This window comes from Dermacentor andersoni, chromosome 6 (genome assembly GCF_023375885.2).
Source record: "Dermacentor andersoni chromosome 6, qqDerAnde1_hic_scaffold, whole genome shotgun sequence".
NCBI lineage: Eukaryota > Metazoa > Arthropoda > Arachnida > Ixodida > Ixodidae > Dermacentor > Dermacentor andersoni.
In genome coordinates this window covers 175848262-175870174 of record NC_092819.1, presented here as the reverse complement: position 1 = coordinate 175870174, position 21913 = coordinate 175848262, and the positions used below count along the sequence as shown (strand labels likewise).

Sequence of the window (21913 nt, the reverse complement as noted above, 5' to 3'; positions counted from 1 at the left end):
CTAGTGCCAACCTTTGTGTCTCTACGCTTGAGAATGCAAACCTGCATGGAAATCTCTTTAAAAGGCATTAAAGCATTGTGCCTTTGTGGCTCCCCAACCACAGATTGTACATTCGGAAAATGCAAGCGCTGCCCAGAGTGGAGGCCTCACTCTGGCCAGTCTGAGGAATGGTCGACGAAGACGAGGTCAAATTTGCTGTACAGGAAAGCGGCGACTTGATCAAAAAGACGTCTCTGACCCTTTTTGTGAAAGAGATTGGCAAATGGTTGACGAAATGCATTCCTCAGGAATGCATACGCCGCCCTCAAGCTGCGGCTATTCATGAGGCAAAGAAGTACGAGTGGCATTGTTCTGCATTTTGATTTTGCGGAAAATTGGACAGTCCTTCTTTCAAATGAAACACAATTGTACCATTGGCACAAGAAACAAATCTCACCTGTGTTGCCACGACAAGCAAAGCAACGCACAGCTTTGCTGTCATAAGTGACGACATGCATCATGACACAGCGCATGCCTGCTACGCCCTAGGTAGAGTGCACGAAGCATTAGATGAAAAAGTACCCATACACTGTCCCGTAACATACGTCGGCAATTGTGCAGCGAGGCATTTTAAAAATAAAGTGCCAACTGTACAAGTTGTGCCACTCCAAGTATACGTCTGCGATGTGGATATTTTCCGCCACTGGGCGCGGGAACAACGCCTGTGTTGGTGTGGGTGGACTCGTTAAGCACCAAGCTTCCCTGCTCAAACCGAGTTCTGGAAGCGCCATTTAATCTCCCAACTTAGCGGCAACCTGTGGCCCTGTTTTGTGCACCTGCTGCAGCCATTGAGGCACATGGTCTGTAAAAGTCAGTAGAATGGAAGTCGATGCCACCTGGAATTCACTCGTGGCATGTGTTCCCATGATCAGTCAAGCGGACATCTGCTGTTTGTTGCGAGAACTGCCGCTAGCCCGCTGATGCTGATTAAACCAGTTTAAGTAATAACTGCAAAGGACACGCAATAAATTTGTTTGAGCACCACAATTAGTGCTGAGGTTGTTCTCTCTTGCATTGTGTCCTGAAACAGGAAACAAAGTAAAAAATATATTGATTGTTCTCACCACAATAAAAAAAATTCCAGGTGAGCCTTCGTTCACTTTTGGCAACCAATGCCCTTTTTTGTTCTTGTTAGGGAGAGAGAGTAAATGTTAACAAACCAGAACAAGTCCTCACGGAGGTCACTAAAGCCAGCATGCTCAATATTGGCCTATTGGGCCTGTGATATTTTGCGAATGAAGCAAAGGAGGAAACATAATCTCACAGCCATGTTTTGCCTGACATAAGTAGACTTCCATACAAATTTTTTTCCAATTGAGGCCAAACTTTTTTTACCTTATTGTATGAAAATCATCATTTTGTAAAAAGTAATTTATGTAACTATATTGTTTTATCTTATATCTTGTTTAGGAACACAATCTTTTTCAGGAATGTTGCAAAGGCGATGTTCTAAATTTGACACTCTCTTCAATTCTGTTTGAAATATAAAACACACGAAGGCACGTCACTTATAAAACGTTCCTCATTTGGACCGGGTGTGGAACTGAATATATTTTTTTCTTTTGTACACAGCATAAATGCGTGGAAATTATTTACATTTAAGGATATTGAAATGAGCATGAAAGGTTTTCGTGACAACTTCTTTAGTTTGCCCTGAATTCGGTCGTAAAATTGGAAAATGTTGCAGTAAGCAGTAAGAGGGACGCCCACGGCAGCACCTTCAAATATTTTCTTGGCGGGCTGAAAAAGCTTTTTGGGGATAAGATGTTCAGTTCTATGCAGTTTGAATATTCGTGGATAGCACCAGAAAACAATACAAAAAAAAATATCAGAGGGACATGCCTCCCTCACCCAGCAGTGTTTGCTAGCTGGTTTTATTCAAGGTACTGGGGTGCGTACATGTGGAGGCTCGCACTGGAGCCAGATCCAACTCCGCCATCGTATTGTCGCTATACTACGTCTGTATTGTCACTATACTACGTCCCTAACGACTCGAGAGATGCAAGGTTGTTTGTCCAAGCACTGTGATAAGTGAAATTCCGGCCACGGCGGCCACATATTGATGGGGGCGAAATGCAAAAACACCCATGTACTTAGATTTAGGTGCATGTTAAATAACCCCAGGTGGTCAAATTATTCGGAGTCCCTCACTATGGCATGCCTCATAATCAGATCGTGGTTTTGTCATGTAAAACCCCATAATTTAATTTTAATTTCAACCTCCCATATACAAGTGTGGTGCTGAGCATGGGGCTGTTGTTTGCTAAGCAGAAAATAAACATTAAGAGAGCTAATATTGTGTGCTTACATTTTACAGGGGAGCAAAAAGCGCTGCAACCTGTTGGCAGAACAGATCAAGTGCTTGGGACTTCAGACTCGCAGCACCTTCATCAGTTCGAGATGATGCTTGCACACCATAAGAGCTTGTCAGCCTCATTTTCTTCTCAGCTGGAAACCATGCTGACAACTCCCAGCAACGTCTCCACACTTGGCCAGGGTTAGTGGTCGCCACATAGTGCAGTAACGTATTTTCCAAAGACATGAGGGTTCCATGGCGTAGAATTAAGTGGTGGTTGTCGGAACTGCATTATTCTACAGTGCTGGAACACATTTCAGAATTTGAGCCCCTCTTTCTGAGACTAGTTCCAAGCACAGGATTTCTGTCATTGAGGCCCTAAAGCGAATAATTAAGAGGTTAATCATCACACTACAATTTCTCATGTAAGCAGTTTCTGCCTCTTCAAGTAATCCAGCTGATGGGACAGAATTGCACTATCTGCCATAGGGCTCTCATGAGTGTTTCCACCTAAAAAATTATTTGGCACATTTTCATTGCTTTCTTAAAATGCAAGCTTTATTGCATGGGCCAATCATTAGTCCTCAAAAGTCTTTGGGTCACCATGAATTTGTGAGAACTCCTGGGAGCCTGATGTTTCTACTGGCTGCAGGTAGGACATCCAAGCCATATTACATAAACTTTAAGTCAGGAATTGGTTGTCAATCATTTTAAAAGAGGATGTGACTTTCGTCAGACATACGTGAAGGGGCCTCGAAACACTTTTTGAACATTGTAAGGAAATGTTGCCAATCTGTGCAAGAGGCTCCTGTGAATGTGCGAGCCAAATATTGCACTGCCGGAGGGAATTCAGAATCTCGCACCAAAAATAGCGAAAAATTGAGGCATGTGCAAATAGTGCTTTTTCACTTCGAAGTGAATACGAAGCAAATAGTGATCGAATTTGAATAATTTCGAAGCGAAGCGAATATTTTCGAATCGAAGCGAATATTTGGGACTCCTAGTACACAACAGAAAAATTGATGGAGTGAAGTACATAATCTTGTTACAATGATCTCTGCTGGCTGTTTTATAAGTTATATTTTCTGAACCATTATAAATGTGAGGCAATGAGAAACAGACATGAGGCACGAGACCTTTTCATTTTTCAATTTATTCAGACCACTGTGCACTGCTCACCCAGCCTTTCATCCTAGTGCATGTCGCTATGTATAAACACTAACTGCTCAACATGCTCGGGGAGAAGGTGTTCTCTTCTAGTGGTGACAACATTTGCTGTTGACGAGAACAACCTCTCACTTGACACTTGGGTTGCTGGCACCGACAGGTATAGCCGAGCTAGCTTGGACAGTGACGGGTACTTGACTTCGCCGAAATTTTTCCGCCACAGGAAAGGATTCTCAAAGCGGGGCCGAACAGGTGCGTGGAGGTACTCCTCCACCTCTTCCATAAGTCTCTGGGAACCAGTGCTTGAAGTGGTGGTAGAGGCCAAAGCTCCAAAAACATCCCACACATCACTAGAGACAGCTTGTGCAGGTGCATTGGACTCTTCGCTGTCTCTCCCCTGAGGCAGGCTCTTCTCCACAGCTGAGCAGAGTAGATTTTTCAGCCACCGTTTCTCACTTGTGGTGTCGTAACAAACAGCTTTAAATCGGGGGTCCAATGCTGTGCTCAAGGCATATGTCACCTGCAATTTTATATCGACAAACCTGGACTTCATGCTGTGAAGGAGGTTTTCTGCAAATGCAGACTCCTCCCCACAACGCTGCTGTTGCTGAGTGAGCAGAAGTTGCATGCAATGCACTAGTGGCACCACTTGTGAAAGAGTTGGGTGCTTTTCGGAGCAAGACTCTCTTGTTGCATCGTCAACACATTTTAGCACTGATGTGATGGATGCCATCAGATGCCATTCACTTGAAGTTGGGTTTTCCAATGTGTGCTGTTCCGACAGATTCAAGGAAATTGGTACATGAAGCTTTAAAAGGCGTGACATCATTTCATATTCACTGTTCCATCTTGTCGCAACATCCTGAATCACTTCAAGGGGCTCTAAGCCCGTGCTAACCTGAAACTCTTTGAGGCGACTTCTGGCTTGGGAACTCCTCTTGTAGTGCCCTACAATTGCTCAGGCCTTGACTCACAGCTGCTCAAAATTCTGAGTGTCCTTCGCACACTGGGTGCACAATTGTAACGTATGCGCGAAGCACTGTATACTTGTCCATCCCGTTCGCAATGCGGCGCCCAGGAAGTTTCTGGCATTGTCAGTGACAATGAAAACTGGAACAGCTTGAGGCAGTCCCCACTCCTTTGCCAAGTCAAGGAGGATGCGCTTCAGGCTGTCAGATGTATGGCCTTCCGGCATGTGCCGGCATGCAAGGTGATAATTGTGAAGCCGGAACTCTTTATCAACAAGGTGGCATGTAAATGAGACATAGCTATCCCCGCGCCTAGATGTCCACCCGTCGGTCGTCACCGAGTAGCATGGGGTCCCGTCAGTGAAGTGATTGTGATTGTGCAGCTCGCTTTTGATCCGTTCTTTTTCTTTGGCGTAAAGTTCCGAAATGACACTCCGAGAAAACGTAGTCCTCGATGAGACCTTGTACTCGGGCACTGCTGTGTGCATCAAAGACAAAAGGTCGGGCCGTAACGATAGAATAAGAGTGCAAGCCAGTGGCCAGGAACTGCGCAACCTTCGTTGTTAACGTTTTTGAGCGCTGACTGTCACCTTTCAACGTCGGCTTGAAGTAGCTACAGCTAGGAGCACTTGCGTCCGCCTTGTTGTTGCCCGTCGTCTTTTTCGGGCCTGCAGGCTTTTTTGAGCTTTCGGCAGCACGGAGCTTCTTGAACTGCTTGAATGGATCAGGGTGACGCTTTAGGTGATTGACGAGGGTGGTTGTAGTGCCTGTGGGCGTCTTAAGGCGCATCTTGCACGTGCGGCACGTCGCGTCACTGGCTCCGCGATCGAAGAACTCCCAGATGGCACTCCGGAACACCCGCCGCGCCGATTCGTTCATGGTTTGGCTACTTCGGCTGTGCGCGCAATCGAGCAAAATGAACAGCTAAAGCGTGACTGAAATTGATACCTTGAAGCGACGTACACATCCGGCGACCCAATTTGCAAGCGCAAGCCTATAGTGTACTAGAATAATGTCCTAGTGACGCGACCGAGAAGGAGCGCGCATGCCCCTTTCCGTTGACGCCACCAGGTGTCGCCACTGTGACCTTTTCTAGCAGACCGGCTGCTCTCATAATCACTACTTTTGAGGTGGTCCGTGTTTCTAAGCGTTTCTTACGGACATGATTCTTTCATTATGACAGACAAGGATTGTATTTAACAAAGTATTGTGTAAAGGAAGTTTTTGAAGGCCGCATCGATACTGTAGCATTGACAACTTCGTCTGCTAGCGAAGTCCGGCACTTTGATTACGCTCGTGGCATCGCCTGTGCCAGCTGGCAATTCACCGAGCTTATTTTTGCTCACCTACTGCTTAAAAGCCAGTATATCTGAGCCTGCTTTGCTTCTGTGCCGCTACATTTACTCCATTTAAGTCGCGCGCTCATCACGGACACGAAAGTGCGTAGCGGCTTCGTGGTTTGGATCTCGTGGTTGGCGGAGCTGACCGTCTGCCGCTCGTTCTTCATTTTGTGCAGTCCGTGCATTCTTGCGTGGTTTGGTGCTTACCGCCGGTGCACTTGCTGTGGCTAGCCTCTTCGTTTCCGGCCTCTCTTTGACAGGTGCGACAGAAAGGTAGGACGCACAGTCGGGCAAAAGGGTAGGCACCGCGCCAGGCACCAGCGACGGCTTCCCACGTGGAAGTCGCACTTCGGTGCCATTGACAATGTGGACATAATCCCTCAAAATGTATAGAGGCTCAAAGTGGCGCTCACATACCGCTGAAGATTCAGTGAGAAGCTTGTATGATCTTTGCAGATTGCGCTCCCACTTCTTCCGAAGTTCATCTTCCGTTGGTGCGGCGAACAATGACGCTTTCGGAGCACCCGGATAACCACTGTGGCAGCCCGGAGCGTAGCAATGGGAGTCCGTCTTTCTTTTTGGCATCGTGCCTCCTGTGGTGCAGTACATGCAGAGAGACGCCTTCTTTTTCAAAACATCCACTGCTTTTCACCAGAATGACCCCGTTGAACGTAACACGGCTCGAAAAACACACGAAGCAAACAGCTGCAGAGGGCGTCTGAGCCAGCCCGACCACGCACCGGCAGCTAGAAAAAGGCCACCACCGGTGGCGGCTACTGGCGTTTGCTTCAACTGGCCCATTGCCTCTCCCTCTTGCTCGCGCCACTAGGACATTAGTACACTATACGCAAGCCTAAAACAAGAAGCTATAGAAAGCACATGGTTGCTTCACCAAATACTTACTACCGCTAAGACAAACTTTATTTTTTAATTTGTCGGTGTTAAGGCGATTTATATTATATCTTACAATTACAAGGTATAATAGGTACTTTTAGGTTGATAAATACCCACGGATATTATGATGACGTTACAGTTACGTTACATTTAGTGCCTAAAAATGCAATAGTAAACGCTTTCTTTAAAACTTCCGAAGAGCCATTGCTATCGTTATCAATATTGTTTACATTCGTGAATTCGTATGCTAGGTCCAAAGCTCGGTCACGGCCTTGTGTCTTTCGAGCGGTCGTGGCTCCATCAGCAAAGTGGCATGAAAATGCTCTACCCAGGATAGATATAGAAAGACAAACTTGCAAAAAATGTACGCGTACCGGTATTCTTAAACTTCGAAATACTTCGAAAATATTCGAAGTTTTCGAATAGCCCTATTCGAATCGAATATGACATTACAGTAGAACCCCGCTGTTACGTTCCTCACTGCTGCGTTTTCCCGGCTGCTACGTCGTTTTCATCCGGTCCCGGCATAGCTTCCATAGGATCCAATGTATAAGGATCCCCGCTGTTACGTAGTAGCTGTGAAAACGTTCCCGCATGATACGTCGCAACTTAGCACCCCAAACCCGCCTGGGCTAAAGTAGGCAACGCGCTCCAACTGCCATTTTGGCTTTTGACGAGCTTTGGCTGGGCTTGGCCGGGCTTGGCTATGGAACTGGCTGCAAGAAGCCGCACGCCAGTTCGAGAGGCCGCCACTAAGTGGCCATTCGTGAAAAATGCTCTTACTATCATCACTGTGATTACGATCACCGCATGGTTGTTGGACGGGTCGACTCACGGAGGAAGGAAACTCAGGAGAGGCCCTGACGTCGCTCTTCGTGAAGCTAAAGTGAAACCGGAAGTTGGCGTTGCTCGTGGCGTTGCTCCGCCTATCGGGCCTGCTTTCCTCTCTTGTTTACGTTTATCCCACGCCGCGCTGTGCGCAACTGGGCTGCTCGGACGCGCGCGCTCCGCAGCAATACTAAACAATCGTTAGCACGTTAGCATGATTACGCCAAAGAGGGCAAAATTTCCCGCGGATATTCGTTCGTTCGTTGCCATTGCCGTGGCGCGGTGACGACGAGGAGCACGAGCCGCATGATGCCGGGGAGTTGCCAAATTCTAGCTTTGGAGAAGCTGTCGCGGCTCTGGACCTCCTCCGCAGGTACGTCGCACCTCACAGCGACGCTGACAGCAATGCGGCTTTCCAGGCTATTGAGAAACGTGTGGCGATTTCTAGCGAGCGAAAGAAACGGCAAGCCACCATTCTAGACTTTTTTAAGTCCTAGGCCCACTCTGTGGAAATACATTGTCTATAGTTTAAGCTGCACTTTTTTCATTCATTTTCGGAGCTTTCCTCACTGTTGCGTTTTCCCGGCTGTTGCGTTTTTTTTCCCCAGTCCGGTGAAGAACGCATGAACGGGGTTCCACTGTATTCGCTTCGGTATTCGAAAGTTTCAAATATTCGCACAGCCCTAGAAAAATTGCTTGCTTTGCTTTCACATTGTCGTCATGCAGTGTCATCGCAAGCAGCTGGACCCACTAAACAGCTAGTGGCTGATTTCATGATATCAAAAACATTCTTAGTAATACATAATTGCTAATTATGAGTTAAATAAATGAAACGTATATTAGTCTGCTATCTCAAAAAGAGAGAGTTCATCTTTGCGCTGCCAGTCTATGCACAACAGTCGCGCATGGGTGCACCTGCTGCCTGTGGCCTCTGAGATAGCAGCCATGTGCTGTGTCTACCGCTGCGCCACGAGGTGGCGCAAGAAGCCCTGCCGAGACACTCAACTTTTATCCGGGGCTTGACCCCTTTCGCGACTCCCCCATATAGCTTCCCGCACCCTAGCAGAGACGAAAAGAGAGAGAAGGTGCGATTACTCCACTTATACTCGAAGGATTCAAAAAAGACTTGCAGCATGAGATTCGTGAGATACATCCTTTAATAGTGAGGTCATTTTATGATTAGTTTCAAAGGTGTTTCAGGGCCCCTTTAAATGTTCGAGTTCAATAAAATCATGCTTGGTTCAAGTGGTCGAGAAAGCTACGTGAATTCAAGGAAATTCCAGCGCCCTTTTAGACCTCTTATTCGTATCGGAGAGTATATTTGAATATAATATTGAAGTGGTGGAAACAACCTCGGACCATAAGATGGTTGTAGCCACTCTAAAAAATATAAAATGTTTAAATAAAAACCGGATAGCTCATGTATGTCTATAATTTTAACCGAGCCGATGATGCGGCCGTCTTAGATTATTTAGAATTGGCTTTAGACCGTATGCCGGAAGAAAATGATGTAGATAAATTATGGAGGTATTTTACAGAAGTGGTGACCTGTTCATTATCTCTCTTTGTCCCAAAAAGAGCTAAGCGTTTGCATAAAAGCAATCCATGGGTTTCTCGTGAGTTAATACATTTAAAACGTCAGCTACGTCGTGCGCGGCAACGAAAACCAAAAAATCCTGAGAGAATATCGGCCCTTAGCACTCAAGTTCGTCAGAAATTAAGAGCGTCTAAAATGTCTTTTTTTGCTACAACATTGACTAATTACCTTAAAACACCACCTCAAAAATTTTGGCGATACGTTGCCCAATCAAAGCCTTCAATCAACGGAATAGTTGTAAATGATACCGTGTGCAACAATCCGCAAATTATTGCCCAGGAATTCAACACTTTTTTCGGTTCTGTATTGAGCCGAAGAGATGAGAGTGTTGCAATAGATTTAGAATGCGAGGACCATACTAATGATAGCATTTTTATCTCTAAAGAAGGTATAGTCGACATTTTGCTAAAATTGGACGTAAAAAAGTCTCCTGGTCCTGACAAAATGCCGAATGAGTATTTAAAGCGATACTGTGAATGGATTGCATGCTTCTTGGTTAAAATCTTTTCTGTGTCATTAATAAATGGTGCATTACCAAGTCAATGGTTATTAGTGAGGATTGTGTCTGTTTATAAGGCTGGAGACAGGCTAGACATTAGGAACTACCGTCCGATTTCCATAACCTGTACGCCTTGCAAAATCTTAGAACATATAATTAGTAAACAGTTAGTAGAATATATTGAAAACAATAAAATTTTTTACAACAAACAACATGGTTTTCGAAGGCGTCTGTCAACTGTCACGCAACTATTTGAAACAATACACAGTTTTGCAGAAGCCCTTAATTGTCGCGAACAAGTTGATGTCATCGCTCTGGATTTATCAAACGCATTTGATAGGGTTAGCCATAGCAAGCTAATTGAAAAGCTTTATGGGCATAATGTAAATTCAAAAATTATTAAGTGGATTCAGGCCTACTTACACAGCAGACAACAGTTTGTTGAAATAGATGGCGAGTGCTCCTCTTTCCTTCCTGTATCATCAGGTGTACCTCAGGGCTCGGTCTTAGGTCCAATTTTGTTCCTACTGTATATTAATGATATCGCAACTGATGTACCTCCTATGATTGAAGTGCGGTTGTTTGCCGATGACTGCCTCTTGTTTTGTCGCGTTAAAAGTGTTTCTGATCAAGAACGACTAAATGATGCTTTATGTCGAATTTATAACTGGTGTGAAAAATGGCATATGCAAATCAATTTTGATAAATCTGTTTGCATGACAGTTACGAATAAGAAAACTCCGTTGATGTTTTCATACGCTGTAAATAATAATGTCATTAAGCGTTCCACAAAGCTGAAATAGCTTGGCGTAACTATCACTAGTAACCTCAACTGGAATGAACACGTCGAAAACATACGTGGAACAGCCCAGCGCAAGCTTGGTTTGTTACGGCGTAAATTGAGAGATGCTGCACCAGATATTAAACTTAAGGCATACACTACCATTGTTAGACCAAATTTAGAGTATGCTTGTATAATTTGGGACCCTCATCAACAATACATAACAGATAAATTAGAGCGCATTCAGCGAATGACGGTTAGGTTTATTTTTTCTGATTACGACAAAACGCACTCAGTAACCTCCATGCTCGCCAGGGCTGGTCTCACTACGTTGGCTGTGCGCAGGAAAATCGCGCGCCTTATGTTTTTATATCAACTCTATCACAATAAGCTGAACCTGAATTCCAGTTTGTATTTGAAGCCTCCTGGAAGGGTTTCACCACGAACTAACCACAATTACGTTATAATGCCTTATGTGCCAAGAGTTGATGTCTTTAAGCACTCTTTCATTGTCAAGACAATTGTTGAGTGGAATAACTTGAATTCTTGTGTGTTTCCGAGCAATAACAGGGTTGAATGTTTTGAAGAAAACTTGACTGCATTCTTTGCGTGAACTTTGTGCTCTGTATTCCCACCCTGTAACAGCCCGGCAGGGCTCACAGTATTGGAAATAAATAAATAAATAAAAAAATGACACGGACATAAAAAGACATGCTACATTCATGAGCAAGGAGAATAGAGAAATCCGTGGAGCTTGACTTTGTCAATCACAGCCACAATAGCAGCACAGGTGCTCCGACGGAAGACCTCGGCACGTCTCGCCAATGCTATCCGTTGCAATGTGGCGAACGTGGCTAAGAGGCTCAGGCGCCATGCTAAGTGTGTGCCTGCATTTTTCGTTGCCTGCGTTATTCAGTGCCTGCTAGTGTTTTCAACAATAGACTGAAGCAACTGTTTTTATGTCAAAAAATTCTAAATGGCGATTATAATTGCTGCCGAGTTTCGCTGAATTTCCAAAAATACGAAAGTGTATTCAGGGAAAGTGCCACCGTTAGAAAGTCTGGTGCTGTCGTCCGTGTGGTGTTGGAAGTAAAGAAGTAGAACTGAGTATGAAGGTTTTTTAACTACTCCAGCTGAGCCATGGCTGCATTGTGGTTCACAGCACGGCTACAATGAACTGGAATGTATCGCCATTGTGCCCCCCCCACATACGCTGCGTCTTATGCGTGTCGCTTGAAATGGTGCTCACAGGGACGGTGTGGTCAGCGCACTCGTCTGCAGTGCACCTTCCATAATCAGCGACTGCAGTGCCGCCGCTACTGGTGACTTAGAATGGGTCAGGCGGAAAGGCACAGTCGCAGCACTCGTAAAACATCTAGTACACTCTAGCGCAGCTATGATAAATAATTAAATATAGAAGGATTCATACAAATATTGTATCGTCGCGAAGGGCTGTTGCATGTTCCTGTGTGGGACGAAGTTCCTATAACTGCACAATGAAACTCTTTTCAAAGAGCTCACACAAGCTTAGCTTAAGCTAAGTTTACGTCCTGTCAAATGTTGCCACCTAAAGCAAGGTACAAATACATTCATGATGAACGAGAACTGTACAAGAAATGGGGCACGAGCACACAGATCTGCACTCTGTCGTGTCAGTGTCTCTGGGATGAAGGTGTACCAAAGATGACAGTTGGACACTTTTGCAAAATACCACGTTCTATGGGTATATTTATTTTTAAGATTAAGCATTTTTTTAAAGGGTAGCTCGTGAAAGCACAGTTTAGCCTGTTCGGGAGAATTACTTGAAGATGTGAACATTACTTGAATGACAAATCGTGATGTACACATACCTAGCTTTAAAGATGCAGTAATTATTTCTTTAATTATTTGTTTTATCTCTTGAAATCGTGAAATTGAGCAGCAATAAGTCATGTCTGCTTAACATAAAGCTCCGTTTGTGGCTGATGTGTGTACAAAATGTATGAAATATATTCTTAAAAGCCTCCCTCTAACAGTTCAGAATAATACTGCAATGCCAATGTATATTTCATAACATTTTGTTGACTAATAACTCATCTAATAGTCTCACTTATACTAATGGCCACCTAATAGTCTCAGTGTTTCTGCTAAGGAAACATGACTTCAGTAATTTACAATTTCAATTTCACATTAACCCTTTATTGACGTGTGTTGCCTACCAACATACAAGAATTCTTTTTTTTCTTGCGGAGTTTTGGTATTGAGTACATGGTTTCTGGCTAAATGTCTTCGACAAACACTGACTGATAGGCAGCCATAGTCATTTGTTGGTTTAGAGCAAGAACACAGGATGAGGAAGTTTGGCATTGTCAGAAGAGAGACCGATGCAGGATCTCTGGCTGCTATGGTGTCACGCAGGTGATGTAAAGCGAATAAAATGTGCTCCTATGGTTCATATATGATGAGAGCTGTCTGAACATATTCCAAATGAAGCCTTGGGTGACTTGCGGTAAAGCCCCATCCCAGCTGATCTTTCCTCCTTATTAACACTTTACCCACAGTATCATTGCCACAGGTCAGAGTCCAACCCGCACTACCACAGTGGCCACTTGCTTGAGTAGCCTGCACCAATCATGACCAAGGCTACCTGCCGTGTGGCAGGTTCTCTTTTCGTCTACTTCCCCTTTTTATCGTTATTCCTGAATTTCAATTAAACAAAAATTACTTTACCCTATGCTTTTTTTGGCTTTGTCACTTTATATGGTTGCTTCACCAAGGTCATCATATTACACTTGAATATTTGATCATCATTGTCATCAGCCTGGCTACGCCCACTGCAGGACAAAGGCCTCTCCCATACTTCTCCAACTACCCCGGTCATGTACTAATTGTGGCCATGTTGTTCCTGCAAACTTCTTAATCTCATCCGCCCACCTAACTTTCTGCCGGCCCCTGCTACGTTTTCCTTTCTCTTGGAATCCAGTCCGTAACCCTTAATTACCATTGGTTGTCTTCCGTCCTCATTACATGCCCTGCCCATTTCTTTTTCTTGATTTCAACAAAGATGTCATTAACACGCGTTTGTTCCCTCACCCATTCTGCTCTTTTCTTATCGCTTAATGTTACACCCACCATTCTTTCCATAGCTCGTTGCGTCGTCCTCAATTTAAGAACCCTTGTCATAAGCCTCCAGGTTTCTGCCCTGTAGGTGAGTACCTACGTTGCGTACCTACGGAGCAGAAACCTGAACGCATAATCATACCTTATCATACCTTATCATCCACAATGCCAAAGCAGCACACTCACCAGAGATTTTGGCAGCGCAGTACAGTGCTCTTCAGTGAGTGAGAGAAGTAAAGTTTGATGCACAAACAGCATGTGATGTGGGTGTGTTCAGCAAGTAGACGCTTTCAATTCACAGAGCTGGTGGCCATCTTTGAAGGCACCTTATTTGTGTCACGGTTTTGTTTTGCTGCATTCATTGAATTCTTTTTATTTCAGAGGACGACAAAGAAAATGATGTGCCATGCTTTGGGTCTACTTGCGAACAGAAGGTTGAGGATATGCTTGCTGTGCTGGAGGCAAGAGTTCAGGAAAGCCGGAAGTCGTCAGTAATGTTCCACACATTTGCAACGACTGTACTGAAATCATGAAGACCATCCAAGAAGCAAAACTGTAATACTAAGTGCAAAAAAATATATCTCGTCATTGCTTTCAGTAGCTTTCTCTATTTCAGGTACTGCACATGATTCATAGTGCTGCAACATGTTCTCATTTGCTGTTGATATGATGGAAGATGTGCTCTGCCAATCAATCGTGCTGGAAAATTGAAAAATATAACAGAACTAGGAACAGACTAGAAAACTGAAGTTTGGATTTCTGTCAAGGGCAATAAGTCCTTTATAAGCATCCTCCTAATTTCGAAAGCCCAAATCACCACAGCGATCATACAGAGAGGAGCTTTACTGTTGACATGACAACAGCATCAGACATGAATAGGTGGGCAAGGGAGGGCTGCCTTACCACAGAAGTAAACTTCAAGCACGTTTCATTCAACTTGTCAGACTTCACAATTGGTCCAACACGTCGAGCACACTCAAGCTGCTAGCAAAATGCTCCACAGCATTCAAATGCTGCTCAGTTCCTGCCTACTTCCATTTTATCAAATGTGGTTGCGTTTAAGCTTTCCAAAGACCCCATTTCACTTGTTTTTGTGCAGTAGCAGGACAGCAGCACACTGAAGTCTGCACCTAATTCACAACATGGGGCATGCTTTTGCTTGGTGTCTGCGCAGCAATCTTCTATCTTTTTGAAGCCACCTGGAGCACAAGTGGGCTTCCAGGTGCCTTACCTTGATACAGGTGATGTGCATTAGGAACATTTCAAGGGGTATTGTAGGAGCACCTTGGTATTGAAAAGCTCTTGTGTACCTGCAACTAACAGTAATTATGTAGCTCACCAGCTTTCTGTCGAATGATGGGTCTGGAATATTGTGGCGGCACCGTCCAGTAGCAGATCTAGCCATTCGTTTTAGGGAAGGTGGAGCAGTTACTCGAAGTGAGACCAGGCAGGGAAAGGGCTCTTTTTTTTGCTTTATGGAGTTTATCGCAAGACTTCTACCATAATATAAATATGGGTAATTTTTTTAAGTCATCCCACTCATTTGTTTTAATCAGTTTTTCCCACTCGTAAAGAATTCTAGAAAATAAAGCTTTATGAGCAACCACACTTCAGATAATTCCATAATTTGTTGCACTATGACTCTAAATCATGAAGGTTGGTTCTCAACGTATTATGGAGAAAACATACACAATGCCATTGTCAAAGTGAGTGAGCACTGATCTTGGTGCCTTAATCAATACGATTTTAAACTGATCATTGTGCTGGGTGGGGTACAAATTATTACATAACAGTGTTGCTTATTTTTGCACAATCAGTGAAGTTTGTGCAATTGCATTCAAATAACCATTATTATACATTTACTGTAACACAAAATAATCATGTGAAATGTTACTCGTACAGTGGAGAATATCAGTCGAAACCTGGAGATGAAAGAAAGGACGGCAACATCGTTACTAATTTACTAATGTTACCCCAAATACTAATTCGGGTAACTATTAATAGCAGTAGGCGAGGGCACGCTTGAAAGGCACCATTAGCAGTCTGCACGTCAAAGCGCAGTCAAGCCGTCGCCACTGTTGGTGACACAGCAACAATCAATGCGAAAATGACAGCCACTGTTGGCAGCTTGCATACAAACACACATTCATGTGGTGGCATTGTTTGTTTTGGTTACCTGGCCCAGGCAACTAATGTGAATAAGAGAACAATTATCAAACATAATCAGCTTAGTGAGGCCCCAAACACTCATTCGGGTGCCCTCGACTACTATTAATAGCAGTAGTCGAGGGCACGCTTGAAAGGCACCATTAGCAGTCTGCACGTCAAAGTGCAGTCAAGTCGTCGCCACTGTTGGTGAAACGGCAGTAGTCAACGCGAAAATGACAACCACTGTTGGCAGCTTGCATGCAAACACACATTCATGTGGTGGCATTGTTTATTTTGGTTACCTGGCCCAGGCAAGCAATGCGAATAAGAGAACAATTATCAAACATCATTGGATTAGTTAGGCCCAAAATACTCATTCGGGTAGCTATTAATAGCAGTAGTCGAGGGCACGCTTGAAAGGCACCGTTTGCAGTCTGCACATCAAATCACAGTCATGTCGCAGCCATTGTTGTATTTGTTTATCTGACCGGGCAAGTAACACCAATGTACGCACAGTTATTCACCCTGAATAGCTTTGCTAGCATTGTTTGTACTAAAAAATGCTGAGTGAAGTGGAATGTGTTTTATTGAGGCAGTTATTTAATTCACAAGCCATTGGCATAGCGATCGATAACCAGGTTCAGACAATGACACTTGTAAAGTAATAAATGGTGAAAGTTGCGAAAGCTCTCAGTGCACTGCTTTGCTGGGCTCCATTCCCTGAAAAATCTCTTTGCAACGTCAGACAGTAAATGACACCCCACTGCACAATGTTATTCGTGTTGAAAATTTTTACCATCACATGTGATGGGCAGCGAAACCATCTGTCTACTAAGACTGAATGCATAAAAAATGCAAACAGCATAGCAAGGTGTTGTTTCGCAATATGCAGCCTTTCGTGTGCACTTCTGGCGAGCTGCCACATGCACTGATGCATAAACATGAACAGAGGTAAGAGGCAAAGTTGTTGTGCAACCCACATGATGTTTTTAACTCTAAACCTTTCTGTGTTCATAGGCGATCAAAATCTGTTTTGAGCAAGTTGGTTAATCACATTGCAGCAACAACACAAGAAGCAAGGACAGAAACACAGCGAGTAGGCATATTGAGAAGACGAGGTAGACCAGTGAGAAAGGTTTCAATGAGATGGAATATGCCAGCCCTGCTGTGTACATGAGTTAGTGCTTTGAATGAGATTGGTTAATCAAAATGTGTGAAGACTTTGCTGAAAGAAAACTATCAAAAGCAAATGCTAATATAATATAAAAGGACAGAAATAAGGGTAAGTGCAAACACGCATGGAAGCAGGCACGTATTCACGCACAAACGTGAAAACTAAGAAAAACTGAAATAAAGAAATGTGGGAAATAACAAAAAGGATTGACAAACGCAAGAAAACATACATTTACTAACAGACGCGGGTAGAGGTATTATAGGAGCGGGTTCACAAGCTGCTGTGCCTACCTTCTCACATGTTTTTTTTAACCGTTGTCTTAAAACTTTCTACGGAATGTTTAATTGCATTCATGACATTAGTGCTCTCAGGCGCGTCCACATTTCACGACAGCGCTGAACATCTTGACGTATGCAATTGTAATGACGTTCACTAATTTCCCCCACCGATAGAAGCATCTTTAACCGTGCAGTAACAACTTTCTAAACAAACAATAGATGTACGAAACAGAAAAGGCTGGTGTGAGAAGGCTTCTCTAACGGGGTACTAGATAAGAAAGCGCAATCGGCAACACTTATGCTCAGTTCACTTCTGAGCACACGAACATCGCGTAGTATGACCACTTCTACACCCAGTAACACTGCAACACATCGCACATATATGTGACGATTTGTAGCTTGCAAACGCACTTCATGACAGCAAGAGCACAGCTTGAACGTCGCGGTCACCACGGTGCATCGCAGCCGGCAAAACGACTCACACGTTGAATGGCAGCGATAACGAGGCAATAAGAACTTATCACTACTGATCGTATTGTAGCGAAGAGACACAGCCGTTAGATATCAGACGCATCAGCTCACCAGGGAGCCGGAAGATGAAGGGGGATGAGCTCTGGCAGGGGCAAGTCCAAATCCGCAGGTACGACGAAGACAGGTAGCATTCCAACAATTAGGTTTATTCACTTGGCATTTTACCTTAAGTTTACTCTGTACAAAAATATATACAAACAAAACGATCTCATACCCGTCGTCGTCGGCCTGGTCTCCCGTGGTGAAGTCTCGCCGTCCACTGCTGTCTACTTGCTCACACCTGAAAACTACCCCAAATTATTCCTTAAATAAGTTTCCCCAGCATCCAAGGCACCCGCGGACCGGCGGGAGGCGCCGGCTTCTCCACCAATGGGTTATTTCGTTACTCCGACCAATCAGGCAGACCGACATCATCCAATAAGCGTCAGAGTTTAAGGGGCCAAGAAATGGTCGCGTCAACACTCCGTACACAAAAGCACTCTGACCATAACTAATCAGCTACAGCCGAGCGTGGGAAGAGGACGCGTCATGTGCACGTGTGACGTCAGGCGCGGTGGCGGCGGCAGCACGTGCCCGCGGCGCCGTCGCGGTTATTTGTGTAGAAAGGTTTCCCACCGCGTCGAGGAGCCCACAAAATTCCCGGAAAGAAAGCCAAGAGGCCCGCGGTATACTATTTTCGCGACACCTCGCCCCTACGAAAAAGAGTGTCCCACTCGTGACAAAGCATTACTACAAAACCAAATTAACAAATTAAACACGTACATTTAGGGATTCGTATAAGAAAACTGAAGTATCCGTAAGGAAAATTGAACGTCACATAAAACAAAACAAACAAGTTCTAACAAAATGGAAACAAAATGCACAAGACAAGAAGCATCAAAGTTCATTCGCGTGCGCTACACAAGAAAATTAACACTGAAGATTATTCGCTTGTGCTGTAATACACACCAGTGGCCGTGTTGTAAGCAGCGATGGTTCCCGGTTCGGCCTCGTTATGGAATGTCTTCCAGTCGGAGTAAAGTTCAGTCCCGGCGTCCGAGTCTTCCACGACGAGCACCCTTTCACAAGTCTGTCTCACACACACGATCACCACTCAAATCGCACTCGCGCACAGCATCACTTGGATCACACACCTCCTCTCGATGTCCGTCAACAGACTCGTCGTCTGCGTCGTCATTGTCAGAGCACTGTCTGACGTGGCGCGGTTTTAAGCGCGCAACATTAACGACGTCGCTTTTTTTGCCAGTTCTATCCACTACCTCCCAGTTGTTCTTGCCAATTCGCCTAACAAGACGGAAAGGCCCGTGGTATCGGTGAATAAGTTTTGTTGTGTTTCCCCGAGCTCTGAAGGGAGTCCACAAATAGTAACCAAGTCCCCCGTATGGTAGACTGCACTACGTCGTTTAGCGTCGTAACTACGTTTGTTCTTTACTTGCTGACGCCTCTCCCGTTGGGTCACTAGCTCGCGAGCACGCTGCAGCCGGAGGGCCATTTTCCTGGCGTCAAATGTGCAGTCGAAACCGCGTTCCGCACCCAGCACTACATATATACGAAGTGTGGGCTCATGTCCGTGAAGAAGAAAGAACGGGATGAACCCGGTGGTCTCGTGGGTAGAAGAATTGTATGCAAAGAGCACGTACGGAAGAAATTCGTCCCAGTCGCGATGGTGCGAAGAAACGTACATACTGAGCATATCGGCCAATGTGCGGTTGAAGTGCTCGTACAAGCCGTTCGCTTGAGAATGGTACGCTGTAGTAGTGGCATGCTCGCTACCTATAAGTCGGAAAATTTCTTCAGTCAGGGCTGCGACAAAATGCTGCCCTCGATCTGTTATCGCTTTTTCTGGTGCCCCATGGCGTAAGACAATTTGCTCGACGAAGGCTTTAGCAGCTTCTGCAGCGGTGGCCACTGTACACGCGACAGCTTCGACCCATTTCGTGTGGTAGTCAATAACCACGAGGATGTACCGGTTTCCTGCTTTGCTTTTAGTGAAAGGGCCAAGAAAATCCATGCCCACTTGTTGGAAAGGGCGACCTGCCGGTGGGATCGGCTGGAGAAAACCGGTCGGCTTTCCGAGTGGTAGCTTTCGCGTCTGACAGTCAGGGCAGGAGAGGACATACTTGCTTACGCGGCAAAACATCTTTGGCCAGAAATGGCGGCTGCGAATTTTCTCCCATGTGCGCTTGACACCGAGGTGGCCCGCCGTGATGTCGTCATGGCAGTGCTTCAGAACCTCCGACCTCAAACACTTGGGGACAACGAGTGCTGCGCGATCTTCTTGAAAGCCTTTCGCGCTTCTATACAATACACCGTCGACCAACCGAAAGCTCCGTGCCGTTCTTTTCGTTTTTCTGACAACGGACGCACTCGGCTGCTCTAGGTGCTGTATTCTTGCATCCAGGAATCCTCTCTGCCTTTCCCCGACGTCCACATGATCCAGCACGAGCAACGGTAATGGGTTTTCTTCGCTTGCTGGTGCGGGATCATGAGGAATGCGGGAAAGCATGTCAGCATTTCCATTCTTCAGGCGAGGGCGATGTCGCAACGTTATGTCGAACTCCTGAAGCAACAGAGACCATCTCAAAAGGCGACCATTCGGATTTCTCACTTTCATTAGCCAGGCCAGGCTAGCTTGGTCGGTCACGACTGTGAACTTATAGACCCAAAAATGTACGGACGAAACTGTCTGCACGCGTACACGACAGCGACACATTATTTCTCAGTTGTGCTGTAGTTCATCTCAGCCTTATTCAGGTGTCGGCTAGCATAGGCAATTACTCTCTCGTGGGATCCGATTTTCTGAACTAGTACGGCACCAATTCCGTAATGACAGGCATCAGTGTGCACCGCTATCGGCTTCCCCGGCTCAAACTGACGCAAAACGGGCGCCGTGATCAGCTTCTCTTTGAGGGATTGCATAGCAGCTTCGCAGGCCGGATCCCACACGAAAGGAACATCCTTTCTATAGTGAGGTTAGTGAGTGGCCGAGAAATACGAGAAAAATCCTTGATAAATCGCCGATAGTAGTTGCAGATTCCGAGAAAGCTCTGTACACCTTTCCTGTTTTTTGGTGGGGAAATTTTTCAATCGCGGCCACCTTGTATGGGTCCGGTCGGATGTTCTCGCCAGTGAGAATGTGACCAAGGTATTTAATCTCCTGTTGAGCAAAGGTGCACTTTCCGGCTTCAGCCGCAAGTTCGACGCATCCAAGGCCGAGAATACGCTTTTCAAATCTTGCAAATGAGCGGTCATGTCCTTAGAGAAAATTACAATGTCGTCCAAGTAAGCCAAGCATACCTTCCAGAGCAGACCACTGAGTACTTTGTTAATCATTCTCTGAAACGTGGCCGGGGTGTTACACAGACCAAAGGGAACAACATTGAACTCATACAAGCCGGCCTCACAGGCAAACGCGGTCTTCGGCTTATCTTCCTCCTTGATTTTCACTTGCCAATAGCCAGATGTAAGATCAAGTGTTGTGAAGTATTTTGAGCCCTGTAGCACGTCGAGAATGTCATCGATTCGCGGCAGTGGGTGTACATCTTTCTTCATAACTTCATTCACCCTTCGAAAGTCGACACAAAAATGCCATGACCCGTTCGGCTTTTTTACGAGGACGACAGGTGATGACCAGAGACTGCGAGATTCCCTTATTATGCCATTCCGCAGCATTTCCTCTACTTGCTTCTCAATCAGGTTCCTTTCAAAAGGAGAGTAACGGTAGGGATGCTGGTGAACTGGTCGAGAATCGCCTGTGTCGATAACGTGTTCTGCCATAGAAGTCTGCTGTATGGGATTGTTATCGCCAGTGAATAGATGACGGAAGTTTTCAATGAACGAAAGCAACTCAGCCCTTTCACTTGGACGTAAGTGGTCCCCAGTCTCCACGTCAAAATCCCGAGAGGCTTGCGTGTCTTCGGGTGCGATGACTGCCAGTTGTGCATTGTGGATAGAAGTAGCCCATTCAAGCTTTGTTCCGCTGAGCAAATTTACTGGCATGGTGGGATTAGCGATCCGCGACATGGTGGGATTAGGGATCCGAATCACACCTGTCCCATGTACGACCTTGGTCACGGTACGAGCAACGTGAAGTCCGTTTTTGAGCGTGCTGTTCGGTTCGATGAGATGGACTCCGTCCCTTGCGATTTTTACTTGGACAGCGATTTCTGTGCGAGGTTCAATGCGAATATGCTCGTGGCACCGCGCACTAAGTATACATCATTGTGCGTCAGAGTGCTCGAATTTACATGCAACCGAAAAGTTTCACCGTTGAG

The 21913-nt window shown here is 45.3% G+C and overlaps 1 protein-coding gene across 1 annotated transcript in view; it reads left to right on the top strand.

Moving 5' to 3' along the window:
- The window catches only part of xmas (RRM_XMAS2 and SAC3_GANP domain-containing protein xmas), a 388469-nt gene extending 374364 nt beyond the window's left edge, over window positions 1-14105 (top strand). Inside the window, exons 27-28 of the mRNA XM_050172352.2 lie at window positions 2357-2536; window positions 13890-14105. Coding sequence (XP_050028309.1) covers window positions 2357-2536; window positions 13890-14041 — 332 coding nt within the window. The 3' untranslated portion in view covers window positions 14042-14105. The remainder of the gene's footprint in view (window positions 1-2356; window positions 2537-13889) is intronic.
- Window positions 14106-21913: the final 7808 nt, after the last annotated feature.